This window comes from Oryzias latipes, chromosome 10, assembly GCF_053564925.1.
Source record: "Oryzias latipes strain Hd-rR chromosome 10, Olatipes_Hd-rR_3.1".
Taxonomy (NCBI): Eukaryota; Metazoa; Chordata; class Actinopteri; order Beloniformes; family Adrianichthyidae; genus Oryzias; species Oryzias latipes.
In genome coordinates this window covers 12,640,315-12,654,887 of record NC_136246.1, presented here as the reverse complement: position 1 = coordinate 12,654,887, position 14,573 = coordinate 12,640,315, and the positions used below count along the sequence as shown (strand labels likewise).

Genomic DNA, 14,573 nt, shown 5'->3' with positions numbered 1-14,573 from the left:
GTCCATGACTTTCAAAGTTCAAATGGTTTGACTTTCAACACACACTCAGTGGCCACATGTTTTGTACGTAGAGCCTGAAAATGGTTTTATATGGCATAATTAGAAAATAAACTACAGTATTTATTGATAGTGGGTCTTACATTAAAGTGCGCCCTACAGTGTAAACATTTTTACATATAGGTTACATATATATACATATATACATACATATCTATGTATTTGTTAGTGTGTGTGCGCACAAACATGCTGCTTACAGTATGAGCTGCTGGTGGATTGGCAATATAAAGCAATGTTAATTAAGAAACTTATTCCTCCCACCATTCTACATTTTGAGCATCTGAAAATAAAACCACACACGCAAAGTACTTTCTTCAGCAGTCACCATGACAGATGAAGGCAATGTGCCACAGCCGCCATGAAGCTCTCTTTCTTCAGGCACTTCACTAGCAACAATTTAAAAAAAACCTCTCTTTTGTTTCTCCCAGACTGCAATTCTTTCCACCTGCTGACTGTTCCCCATGTGGAAGCTGTAATGCATCATCTTAGGGAGGGGAGCCTGGGCTGGCCTAATTTAACAGCCAGCCAGAAACACCGGTGGACATCGGCTTGCTAATGAATAAATGAACCTGACAAGTAAATTCAGAAAAGATTACAGACTGAGGGGCAAGCCTCCCACAAGGTCCAGCTGTTTAGATAAGGCCCGTTGCTTTCTTAGAATAGTAATAATGTGCTCACACCATAATGAAAAAAAAAAAAAACCTTGATAGTCCTTTTTCAGAGACGCTTGGATTGTCTTATTTTGTGTGCCCAAAGATGAGCAAAGAAGAAAAAGATGGCCCCATGACAAGAAGATAGAATCATATCATGATCAAATCTCAAGTTTTCCTCCCCTGTTGCATGTTGACATCTGGACACTGAGGGGAGTGTTGGATATACACAGCATACAAGCAATAAATAAACAAAGCCGGGCTCGGCCTTGTAAAGCCATACACCTGTGACCAGTGGAAAAGCAGCAGGCGCAGCAGTGTTCATTAAAGAAGCGGCTCCTGACAGCGAGGCCTTTAAGAGGCCATCAGGAGCGACAACTTTGCAGCTACCTTGGGACGAAAGAGGAAAAGGCATCAAGGTGAGCAATGCAATTTCAGCTTGAATAATGGAGCACTTTCCTCTGGTTTGACATTCATGAATTTCTCAGGCAGCTTGGCCATACGGAGCAACAGCACCTGTGAGCTAGTCAAGGTTCCCCAGGAAAACTGGTTACAACATCCACAGGTTTGCAATTACTCTGTGCATGTCTGCTGGTCTGCACATAATCTCACTGTAAGTGGTTCATGAATTAAAAATAGCACCAGAAATGTGAACTCTAACATAGTAGAGTAATTTCAACATTTACTGCCTGGGTGCTGTATGTTACAGACACTGAATTGATCCAATGTCAGTTTGGTTTTGTCTTTGTTACATGAAAAAATCTTTTAGAAATATTAAAATGATAGAGAATTATTGTCTCTTTTCTATTGGATTCAGCAGCCATTTTTAATTTTACTGACGTGAACAAGTAATAAAAGAGGATTCATTTACAAGCAGGCAGAATCCTCCAGCGAGTCTCATGGCCCAGAACAATAATGAAGACATAGTAAACGAAACTCACATAAGCCGAAAGGGAGAGCTGAGAAATCGGTGTACAAAAACACAATGCACACTGATGCATTGGAAAAACAAAAAAAATTGTACATGCGAGTGCGCCCTCAGACATGTACAAGCTCACAAACTCACTCGGCCAAGTAGCATCCCTCAGCTCCGGTACCAACATATGTTTGCAGGTAATTAAAAGAAGTTCCCGAGTGGTTATAGTTTCATCAAAAATGAAATGCACAGAGCAAATTACTTTTCTGTTGTTGTTTAGACAAAGCTGGGTGCAAAGGGCCAACACGGTAATGGATCAAGCTGTGGTTTTGACCTGTAATTGCAATAATAAGGTCAAATTCCTGTAATATATGACGTGCATAGTATTGTGTTGGTCTGCCCGAGAAGCTGATTTTAATGAGATTAGTTGAACTGCTCATTGAGCAAAAGTTATTCAGACACACACAGTTTAGGACTACTAGCATGTGCTAATAGTAATTTGAAAGAGGAGACAAAATCTACCAAACCAAAAATCTAAGATTTAGCCGTTTGAGTCCAGCAAGATGTTTTAGTCAAGTATTAAGTCATCACATTTAAGTCAGACCACTTTTTTTATTGATAGGACAGTTTACTCACTTGACACAAAGTAAAAACCTACCCTAACAGCTGGAGGAAAAAGATTGAAAAAGTAGATTTCAAAATAAAAGTTACCATCAACTTTCCATAAATTCTTTCTTCATGTCTTTTGTTGGCTTTCTTTCAAGCTTCATATTTTATATATTTTAACTCTCACAAATGTCCAGTAAATTAATTTTTGCTTCAGGGCTGGGGGACGGCTGTTTGACCACCGGGGGACAGTCTACCAGCTGTCCCCAACTTACCCCCTTCCTTATATAACCTCATATTAGGGTGAGGGGGTGGGGGGTCTAGCCTGCGATGCGCCTTGGGGGGGGGCTACTTGGGAGTGGCCCCCCTCCTATGGTTGCCGTATGGAGTGGGCCCCCCCTCTTTCGGTTTTATTTGCACCTTAGACATGTAGGGTCCTTGGTAGGGGGGGTGCTTGGACATCACTGCAAGCAAGCAGCAGATGTCCTCCTGGCACCCTACCCGCCAATTTTAACCGCACCTTAGACATTTAGGGCCCCTTGGTGTGGAGGGTGAGGGGACATCACTGTGAGTAATCAGGAGATGTCCCCTTAGTGCCCTACTCGCCAATTTTAACTGCACCCCCCTTAGTACACACACCCCTCCCCCTTCAATTTATACATTCAAACATAAACACACACACATGCACACAAACACCCTCTCAAACACCCATACACGCACACACATTTTACAAGGAAGGTGGGACCTGGGTCCATCTGTCCCCTACCCCTTCCCTGGTGGGGGGTGCGGGCCCCTTGGCGATGGCGGCCGTGTCCCTTGGGTGCCGGCTCCCTGGGCCCGGCGGTGCTCTCTCCGCACGGTGGGGGGGTTCATATTACACCTGAGCCGGGGGTGTTCGTGTCCCTGGGGGGTGGGTCCTGGTCCTTGCCCCTGGGCGCTGGGCCCCGCCAAACTTCCAACATGGCCGAGCCTGGTCGGGCCATATTTATAACATCCCTTGTGGGCCGCCCTTTTTTCCGCGGGGTTCCCCCCTCCTGGGCGGGGGCGGCAGGCCCCTGCCTTGCTCCTACCTGGACCAACCGTGGGCCGGGTGGGTGGCTGCCTGGAGTGCGGAGCGGGTCTCCCTTGGGGGGTCCTGGCTCGTACCTGGGGTCGGGGCGGGGGGATGCCCGGAACTCCTGGGTGGTGGTGGGGTGCTCGTCTGGGGCTGTGGGCGTCCCTCTCCGGTGGGGCCCTGCGTTGGGCTCTTCCGGCGCGGCGGGGGGCTGCTTTCCTGGCTGGGCTGGGGCGGCGCTCTCTTTCCCTCTGCGCCTCCCTGCTCTCTGGCTCTGGGGGCCTCGCGGCGGTCCGGCTGGCCCTGGCCTGGGTGGCGGTCTTGGTCGCCCGGGGGGCGGTTGTTCCCTGCCTGTTCCCGTGTGGCGTTGGGGGAATTCCGGCTGCCGCTGCTGCTGCGGCGGGGGTATGGGTGTGGGGGTGGCTGGGCGCTCCTCCTCCTTCTTTTCACATTCCACCATCCATTTTAGAAGAACATAAACACTCACCTGAGCACAGGTGTTAGCTCACCTTTGCACTAATAGTTTGCATGATTGAATGAATTAAAGATTTCACACTAGTTGGTTTAAAGGCATAGGTATGCGTTCGTGAACACTATCTGTTTTGTGTGCATGTTGACATGTGGACATTTTTGCGGCTAGCAGGTGTGTTGATAATATTTGAGTGTGTGTGAACAGGCCCCGCCCTTTTTGTACTACATTTGAACCGTACCGTAACGATAAACAACCAGTAAACCTGTCTGCTCTATGCTGCTTCATGGTCTTACCCCCCTTCCCCTCCTATTATCACCCTCCTACCCCCCCCTCTCTCTAACGTCCCTCTCTCTTCTTCCCCTCTTTCCTTTTCCGTCCGGTCCAACACCAAAGATTTTCAAACATGATTGAAATTAATAAATTTTGGCCTCAATTACAAAAGGGGTTTATTCAGACATACCTTTGGTTTGTCTGAAGATGAATAACCCCTCTTGTTAAAATAAAATATGTCCAACACAAGAGGCCCTCAGCTCTCATCTGTTTGCCTAGCTGTTGGACAGGACAAGTTAAAAAAAAAAAAAAAAAAAAAAAAAAAAAATTTTTGCTTCTTCATTTTTACAAATTAGATTGCATTATTTAACCCTATTTAGCCATTGGTATAATATTTGATACACACATTTCTGTGACCCCCATCTCATTAACTCGATAAATAGCATTAAAACTTCATCCATGTTTTCTGCCTTGTAGTTCATTACTCTTTTCACTAGGAGCAGTAGTAGATTTTCCTGCTCATTCCAAAATGGCTGTTTCCTTTAAATCTCAAAAACACTTTTGTTTGGCTCATTTTTAAAACTTTATGGTTAGAATAACTCGTCTATTGTTATTTTTATTTTTTTTGCTGTGTTGAAAAATTCAAAATTTGTGGAAAATAATTATTTCTAATATAGTTTCACCATGTTAAAAAGGTGTGTATACAATTTGATACAGTGGGTAAAAAAAGGTCATGTCAACTTATTTGCATTATAAATTAACATTTTTGTGAGCAAAGACTAACCAAATCACCGGATATGATATTCTAAATTATTCTTGCAGTTTTCATCAAATAGTTTAAAATACATCTTTATTCCAAAGAATTTGAATTTTCTCTCAATTCTTTGATGTAGTATGCTTTGCAAGCTTAGGAGCAACAAAAAGCTATGTGGCAAAACTTAATTAAATGTGATCATACATTTCGTGTGTTTAGTGCTTTAATTCTCATTTGACTTTGTTTTTCCAAATTTCTGACAAGCACATGGAGCTGTTTAGCTGCTAAATGATCACTTTGCTCGCTCCTTTGCAGCTTTTTTTCCTCCACCATTTTAGGAGCGCCATGGTGGTACACAATGTTGCTTCACAGCAAGATTTAAGTTTAATTGCTGATCTCTAGTGGGCTAAGATTGAGTGTCCAAGGTGGTCTGTGTCTCTGTTATGAACAGACAACCTGTCCAGGGTACACCCAGTCTCTCAGCTTGGATGGACTCCAGCACGCTCTGACCTTCACAAGATAAAGAAGGTCCAGGGAACAAATGGCTGTAGGAATCACAATCTGGTTTTAAAAACTAATCGTCCGCTGAACCCAATCCCCCAATCCCATTTTTTAAGTCAGACAAAAGTTAAACTTTTAGCTTTTGAACTATGCGCCATCAAAATGAGCTATATCTAAGACTAGGACTGGGTTTAAACAAAAAGATTTATCCAAATCAAAACAGTCTTTAGAAAATTCACTATTCATCAAACTCATAAATCAGTCTTTCTTTCAAAATGTGTGCTTTTTCAAAGGAAAATTTCACAGTTTTTCATTTAAAAACTGTGTTTTTTTATGAACTAATGAGTTTGTTCACGTTAAATCTGTAATAACATTTTCTCTACCAAACAACATGTGGTTTTGATGGAAAATTTGGAAAATAAATTAAATATTGTTTGTTACTCCAAAGGAAACTTTTGAATCAAAAATAAAATGGATTCAGAATTTTGGCTTTGACATCCAGTCCAATTTAAAACCATTGAAACTTTGGTTTGTGTCTATTTGTGTGCACAACCTTAGCAAGAGACTTAACAGCAGGGCAAACTGCGGAGTGACACCATTATTACATTCTCTATTACAGTATGAAGTTATGCTTAGGATTTTTGGGCAAAGTGGCTTTTTACACAATGCTAGTCAGTCTTGTAAAGCAGCAGCTCCTATGAATAGCAGTCACAAACTCTTCCAGCATGATTGCTGGTTCCCTGGATAAACAAAACAAAAAAAATAACGGGATTGCTTTTGGAAGACGGGCACTCTGGAGAAAAGGAAGTGCTCACACATGCACTGCAACTCTAAAACATTGTGCCACAGGAGCAGCAGAACTCGGCTGTATGTCAGAGCAGATCTCTGAATCAGCCACAGTCTGAACAAAGCAACTACGCCATCATGGAGAACTCAAAGCAGGTCAGTTGGGTCAAATCTTTTCCTTCATACTTAAAGGCCGGCCCACACAAGCTGACTGATAAAGCAGATGTGTACATATTGAATATTCCCACCCGTAAGGGGGTTGACCACTATGGGTTTCTGGGTTGTCCAGGCCCATTGAGGGACATGGACAGGTGTAGCCACATCTTGAAGGGAGCGCATGTGTGTTTTGCAGTTCCCTTGAGGTTTGTTTAGTCACCTTAAGGAACTTAGGGGAAGTGTATCGTGGACTATTTGTCCGGATAAGCGAAAACCTTTGCCTGCTCCCCTCACACACTTGTTACTCCAATTTTTGGGTCAATATTAGTATCATTATTGACAAAATTGGCGAAATCACCAATACTACTTTTTTTAAGCATTATAGATAAAAGAACTGCTGTTTTAGTAGTAGTGACAATAATGATATGGAAACAAAGTACCGGTATGTGTTTTTGATCCTTTCATTTGTAATGTCCTTCCACTCTGCTGTTCTCATTTGCCAGGGTTCCAAAGTCTAGAAATAAGGAGTTCCACATAGGCATTTAAAAAGGGATAATAAGCTAAAGAAGCTAACCGTTAGAATTAACTCAATTTGAATGTTATACAGCATAATAACAGGGATTTTAAGCAAATGGTTTGTATTTCTTTTATTTAATGAAAGTAACTGTAGTTCATTTTAATTACAGAGACAAAAAAAATAGTTCAATAAGTGGAAATGACTCATTTTAGAACAAGCTGTAGCACAAATTGGCCCATTTTATAAAGTTAAACTTAAAGTCCCATTAGTTGTTACATAAGTAGGTGTGTAAAGGTTGTTCCAGAGCAGTGAGTTGCAGCCACAGCAACAACTGGAAACCATTTGGTAGCTTAATCCCCCCAACCCAGCAGTAAGGCATAGAGTCCCATTTTTAGAGTTTGGTACGACTCTACCTGGATTTGAACCTACAATCTTCCAGACTCAGGGCGGACACTATACCATAAGGTCACGGTAATATCCCCATTCAATTTAAGAGGTTTTTTAGCTCTTAATGAAACTAAAAATTCTCAACTGTGCTGATTTAGATTAAAGCTTGGAAAGTTGTAGAGCAAAGAGAAATTAAACAATTTAAATGGTAAAATATCTTTGATATCTAAAAACAATTTTTAAGTCTTTGCAAAAATCAAATAGTTTGCTGTGAACACACACGCATCCATCCTCCTTGGCTTCAAGGAGCTGTGCTGCCTTGAGTCTGGTAATCATAAGACTACCAGATGTTGCTCGAGATTAGCTGGTAAATCAAACAGTGTCCTGCTGTGCAGCACCTTCCTACAGACAACTGTTCCATTAATGTGGGTCAACTAATCTACCTACAAATCTAATTTACTAAACCTCTTCTCCTGCTTTCGAAGATATCGTTTGTTTAAATTTCTGCATGTGTGGAGGAACTGTCTTTGCGTTTGACAGATGATTCCCCTTTATAGTTGATGTTTCTTCTTCCCCAAAGCAAAGGGGTTTATACAGGTTGGATATTCATTGCCTGAGCAACTTCTGCCGTCAACATGCTTTATACCACGTGAGAATGATCAAAGCTTATTAAAGTGGAAATAATGACTGCTCTGCCTCCAGAAGGAAATAATTCATGAGGACAAAGGAGTTGCTAAAAGTGATTCATATCTTTGCTGAAAGGAGAGCGCAGGAACAATGCCGTCCATACAGGAAGTGAAGATGACCCCTGGTCAACCTGAGCTTGGAAGGGACAGCCTGTCTTGCCACTGAAATGTGTTCCTGAAGTGCAGGCAGAAACAGAAGAGTAATGGCAAAGAGTGTGGCGAAATTACTGTTCATTAGCTGGAACAAAGCTGCTGGTGTAACAGGAAGCGGCATCCAGGACCCTGCTGTTCACCTCCAGGTATTTACACACAAAACAGGCCCGTTTGAAATATATGGGCTCTTTTTATGCCATCATTTCAGTTTAATCATTTTCACTCACACCCTGGCCGGCTCAGAACATATAGAGCATCCAATTTCTGGATGTGAAATTATTGATGTATTTTTCCTTCTAGCTCGGGTAAATTAGCTATTTTGGCCCCTTGAGAAAATCAGAGGAAAGGAGGAGAGTGAAAATGTTCTCCATCAAGTGTGATTGAATTGGATTTTACAAGATGAATTGCTAAGACTAGAGTTTATCCCAATTACCTTGCCAAGAGGCTTCAGTGCTTCTGAGGCCACTCAGCTCAACAGCAATTAGGGTCAGCGTTTAGTTATCAGAATGCCTCATTGTAAAGGGTGTTTACAGTCTGAGCAGAAAGTAAATGAATGCAGCAGTCCAGCATTTGCAAGAAGCAATTTTCGGCGAGGGCCAAGAATTTATGAAATTAAAAATGTGTCAGCCAAAGCATGATCCATTAAAAACACAGCTGTCACCTCTGCAGCCCACACATCTTTTAATCTACTGGAATATAATACAGACAAGCACAGTCTGCTTCTGTTTTTCCTCCTTTTTTTTGAGTGTGTTCATCCATTTTCCACTCTGTTTTTCTTTCTTTGATGTAACCTGTATGATTTGCAGATGTGGAAACTCGGGGGAGCCTTTCATCTGTCTCTGATGAGGGTTACATTTACCACAGAGTAGCATTAAGGCTGATAACAGGCGAATACTAGGGAGATATTTAGTCTTACCTTCCCCAGACTGGGGCCCCACAAATACATCAGAGCAAAAAGACCCAGAGCCAAAACCACCAACACCAGAGTCAGGACGAGCGCAGCCCACCGGTACGACTGACATTTAGCCTTCTTCTCTTTTCCAGTCTCGATCTGTAAAAGAACACACAATTCTTTAATATGCACACAAATTATTGAAGATAGTAGAAAACACAAAGTTATTCCTGCCCATGGCAGTTCTGGACTGCAAGCACTATATTTTATTCTCTATTCTTCTTACAGCACGTTTGAGCCAAACTTTCACCTCACCACATATTCAAAAACTTTGCACACACCTAGCACCCAGTGAAAATGAATTAGTGAAACCCCCCACCCACAGCCCGAATAAAGGTGACAATCAAAATGGCAAAACGTGGCTAGGGGCAAAATGCTCTTAAGGGGTTAAAAAAATATATTTCAAAGTCAAATGACAAAACTAAAATGCACATGTCAGGAATACACACTGTGTCAAATTGAGCAGATTTCACGTTTTTGCACCATACGGAAGGGAAAACTTTTGTCTGAGCAATCTTCAGAAAATTTCCCACACATGCCATCATGTTAGCTCTACAGCTTCAACCAAAGATTTGTTGACCTTTGATCTTCTGAAGAGGCTGCCATCTTAAAAAGAAAAGAAAAAAGCTTGTTTAGAACCAGCTTCAAATAAACTCCTCGAAGACTTAATTGAATCACAATTTACCTTTTTATTTTACTTTACAATTAATCACATTGCCGCAAGTCCTCAACCTTGAAAAGTTGCGATATGGCGTGTTCCACAAAACTCTCAGTTTTGTTTGTTTCATCAGTTTTGCTGGGAAAGGTCAGGGTTCAGCTACGTCCTTAACAGCTAACATGCCAACGACTACAGAACTCCATATCTAACTTTCAAATTAAACCACTTCAACTTTGTCTCTTTTATTTAACATTTAGTTTGATCATCATCTTACCATGAATTTTGCAAAACAGAAACAACAGAAAAAAAATCCCACGCTGTATTTACATACTCCTGTTTGGAACTTCTGACCTGAAATTTGTATACTTTTGCTCATGTAAACTGTTGTAGTGTGTGACCTTTCGAAGCGAGGCAGATATTTTGTTACTCTTTGACACAATAGGTTCTGCTCTGGCTACTGCTCGACGTCTTTTTACTGAGGTAAGCTGAATTTCTGCTGCTTCCATTCATACTGAACTGTGAACTGTCAATGCTGAAACTACCACCCAATTAATCGCTGCTGCGATTACGCACTGGATGCAGTAATACGTGACAAAGGGAGCAAAAGCCGCTATATTAATGAAGGCAAAACATCTGTGCTATCAGGAGCGTTGTTGCAATAAGTAGCAGGTACTTCATTTTGGAGAGTCAAGTGTGACAAGTTTGTTCTCAAAATTATCCTTGAAAAACTTCATTTGCATCCTGTGGCTCCTTTGCACCTTGTTTTTATCTTTTTGGCTCAGGCACCAACTACAGAGACTGGTTTAAGGTTATACAACAAGCATGTTTTAATATGAAAATCCACTCATTGGGCATGGAAAAGGGACCGTACCTGTTTTGTTCAAAGCCACAGCATGGGCTCATAATACAGCTGCGTCCTATTTAACTGCTCTTCCTATGACTTGTCATTACTAAGAACAGTTGAAGACCTTTTTTTTCTTTTGTATCTGACTTTTCTCTCTTTGATTTTTAGTCAGCGTATGTCTGCCAAAATCTACCCAATAGTATCTTTAGGTCAGTCATGTCCAAAGTACGGCTTGTGGGCCAAATGTAGCCCAAATTCCAATTTCCAACGGCTCAGGCTCCTCTCATATAATCATTAATATGCGGCCTCGGGAATTTTCCAAAAACTGTGTGTGTGATTCCTTCACTGTGTGTGGCTAAATAGCGTTTTAAGCCGTTGAGAACCTGTGGCAGCACAGTCACTGGACTCTTTTGTGACACTTTCTAGCTCATATCTAAAATGTCAACTGTAAATAAAAAAGAAAAGTTGACAGTGAGGACCACAGCTTCCAGGACAAGTGAAAATTGGCATCTTTTTTTCAATGAAATATTATTAAACAAGTGCCTGCCTAATACGTCAAAAGACTGTAGCTGTTTTCAAATTCAAACAGAAGTTGCATTATTATTTATTTTGCTGATACATTGTATCAATCATGATATTCTATGTGATTAGGTAAGTTTTGTTCACAACATGGTCAGTTTAAAAGGCACTTTTAATAAGGTGTTAATGTACCTTGAAGAATAATTATCAAATAATGTGGCATGTTTTAAATACAGCAAATTAAAGAACTGAACAGAAATATTCAAGTTATTCTCACCATAAAGTTTGGAAAGTCTGCAAAACTTTTCCAACCCAAAGTGTTTTCAAGATTTCCTGGAAGCAGCCATTTTGAAATGAGCAGGAAAAGTCTTTCAAGTGCCTCTAGTAGAAAAATGGTGAACTACAGAGCATTAAACATGGATCAAATCATAAACAATGGCTTTTGATCATGCTAATGAGATAGGGGTCTCAGAAATGTGTGTATCAAATATAACAACTCTAGTTATATAAGGTTAACATTGTTCAAATAATTTCAGACCAAACCAAATGGTTGGCCTTATATAAAATACATCATAAAATAAATATACTTTTGCCTTTGCAAACCTAGCAATCTCATCTTCTTTCAGAGTTTTTCCAGCCTCATTCGTCAGCATCATCAGGTCGTTGTTTACAGGAGTTCAAGGATGTACTAAGGCACTTCTACCAAAGCTTCAAACAGGCACAGCGCAAAGGAGGAACACCAAACTACATGTGTCAAAGAAAGGTTGCATTTTATTAAACTTCTCTTCAAATTAAAACTGCCTGCTGCAGTCAATTCCCAAAGCTTAAGGCCACAAATTAATAAAGACAGACTTTTGTTCCAGCAGAGCTCCTGCAGGGAGAAAATGAAAGCCACTCATTCACACTGGACCAGATTTGAAGGTCTCCGAGGACGGAACAAAAGCAGATATAAAAATATATAAATGTGTTTGAAAAAAAGGACAAACTTCAATTAATAAAATTGGTGTTTCTTATCTGTGTGTTTCAAATTAATGATAAAACAACTTTGCTTTTCTATTGTGGTTGAGGTTGCTCTGGTTGTTAAGCAGTGCGGATGTTTTTTTTTATATGTGGGGCTTACTTTTAAATTAATGGATGAATGCATTTTTACCAGTTAAATTTGTATGCTGTCAAAATGACTGAGTTTTTTTTCTATTTATGAAGCCATGTGGGTGGCATGACTGAGGGCAGAAGTGTGAATATGTGTTAATGCGCGAAGGTGGAGATGAATTCTCCAGTAAATTAGTGAAGAAAAAAAAGAGGGAAGGACAGAGAATATATTGTTCAAGACAACCTTAAAAACTTAAACTATGACTTTGCCATTTAATGTAAGCCACCTGCATGATTCCTCACATGAAATACACAAGACAGGAGCCATAAAAACACGAGGTACCTTTAAGTATTGTACATCCCTAGGGCATAATGAAAAACAGAGATCTACAGCATGAGCCAGAAATTTCATCCTCTCTGAATTTTTCAGTGTGGAAGTGGAAAAAAAAATGCGGTGGTTGAAATCAGTTCTCCTGTGGCAGGTTGCATAAGCAGTGGAAACTTAACTCGAGGACAAACCTCTCTCTGCCTGTGCTTTGAATATCGAATACTCAGAGGATGAAGGTGGAATAGAAAGACAGACAGACAAAAATAAAGTCAGGGATGGAGACGGAGGGAACAGTGAGTGCACAGCACTTGCCAAATACTGTTTAAAGGTTTAGAAGTTCAGAATCAGCCAGGCAATTCCTCCTGAGCTCAGTCAAGAAGAGCGCCCAGGGGCCTCTGCCATTATGCAGCCAAGAATGAATGCTTTCTTGAAAAAAAGAAAAAAAAAAAACAGCAGGTAGCTCACATATCCAAAAAGAAGAGGCATACTTTATCACACCAGGCCAGCTTCATTAAACATTTTAACTCCAGTTAAAGCAAAAGAGGCCACAGAAGATTTCTTTAGTTAGGCATCCATGACTGACAAATTCATTAAAATGAATTTTTCTTTTATTCTGATCAACAACAGATTTTAAAATAATAGCTGCTCTATTATTCATTTTTTTTGGTCATATGCAAAAAATCAAATACTGTTGTTATAATAAGGTGTTTTTAAGCTTGTTCTTCTAGTTAGTACAGCCTGCAACATAAATGAAAAGATCAAACTAAGACACCATTCAAAAGTGGAGATAAAGACAAAATGCCAGAAGATTTTGCACATTTTAGGAATAACTTTGTTTATTCTGAAGGATGTGGAGTCACATTTTTTTCAATCCAGTATAAAATACTTGTTCTAAGATTTATCATCACCATCATCATTGTCATTTATTTATTTATTTATTTATTTATAAAGCACGTTCCACCACCAGCTAGGAGGCCCAAAGTGCTGTACACATGGAGAACAAAACATTGTACATTCATCAAACATAAAAAAAATGAAAAGCATAAAACCAAATTAAAACATTGTAGAGACATAAATAAACTACAATGAACAAAGATTTTTTTTGTTAACCTTTCTGCACATCCCTTCAGAGGTCACCACAGCAAAGAGAGATTTTTACACCAGATGCCCTTCCTGACACAACCCTGTATTTTATCTGGGCTGGGGACCGGCATAAGGAGACCAAGACCCAGACCCCTTGTGGCTACATTGTTACTAGATTTCTAAGATTACAAGGTGCCTATTGATGCAAATATGTATCAAACCACTTCAGTTCCAGAATCATCTTAATTTACAGTCTACCTGAAAGCAAACACATGAGTACATTTTTTTTTTCGGAGCTCAAAATAAATTTAGACATCAAGGGGTTAACTTCACTATCACAGGTTTCTTTAAAAAGTATTTTTAGAAAGTACATCCATCTGCCACCAATTCTGTAAGGTGTTAAAAGAAGCACAAACTATGGAGGAAAATAAAATGATCATTGCGGTGAATTGATTTAGTAATTTCAATGAACCAAATAAGAGAGAGGGACTCACATCTTTCCACAAAATTTGTTGACTGACAGCCTCCATGATGCAAGCCCAGAGAAGGAATTTTTCCGATGCTCTTAGTTGGGGAAAATACCAACGTTCTGCACAGCAAAGAGTCCCAGCTTCATTCCACGGTTGTAATTTGGGAGTGTGCTGAAGGGGAGGGCAGTGGAGTGGAATAACAGGAACATTTGTGATACCCATCAAAAGTAAAGCAGATGTCCCTCCTGCTGGCTGGCCTGCCTCCCTCTTAGAGGTGGAAAAAGCACAAATTATTTTCAATAAATGATCTTGTGATTCTGCTCCCCTGTGCCTTAAAGAACACATGCTTTGAAAAATCAATAATTATTTAAATTATGCATTCTGGTGTTTTGTGCTTTCCTTTATTTGTGTCCATTTTTTTTCCCTCAAGCACACACGGAAGACAAAACAAAAGCTGAGATGACTGAATAGAAGCATGACAAAAGACTAACCTTTTAGAGTGAATATAATTTGCACTTGTGCACATATTGAGAGAAAACAGGACTGGAGCTGGCTGAGATTGTTGGTTTTTTTGTCCAAGGACAGAACTTTATAGGTCAGCTGCAGGCATGTTTAAAAGAATAATGCTGAAATACTGGATCTATTCCTCCACCAATACCAACCCC

At 40.4% G+C, this 14,573-nt stretch overlaps 1 protein-coding gene across 1 annotated transcript in view; it reads right to left on the bottom strand.

Moving 5' to 3' along the window:
- Positions 1 to 14,106, bottom strand: part of tnmd (tenomodulin) — a 187,340-nt gene extending 173,234 nt beyond the window's left edge. Inside the window, exons 1-2 of the mRNA XM_004073071.4 lie at positions 13,933 to 14,106; positions 8,882 to 9,016 (exon numbers count right to left, since the gene is read on the bottom strand). Coding sequence (XP_004073119.1) covers positions 8,882 to 9,016; positions 13,933 to 13,968 — 171 coding nt within the window. The 5' untranslated portion in view covers positions 13,969 to 14,106. The remainder of the gene's footprint in view (positions 1 to 8,881; positions 9,017 to 13,932) is intronic.
- Positions 14,107 to 14,573: the final 467 nt, after the last annotated feature.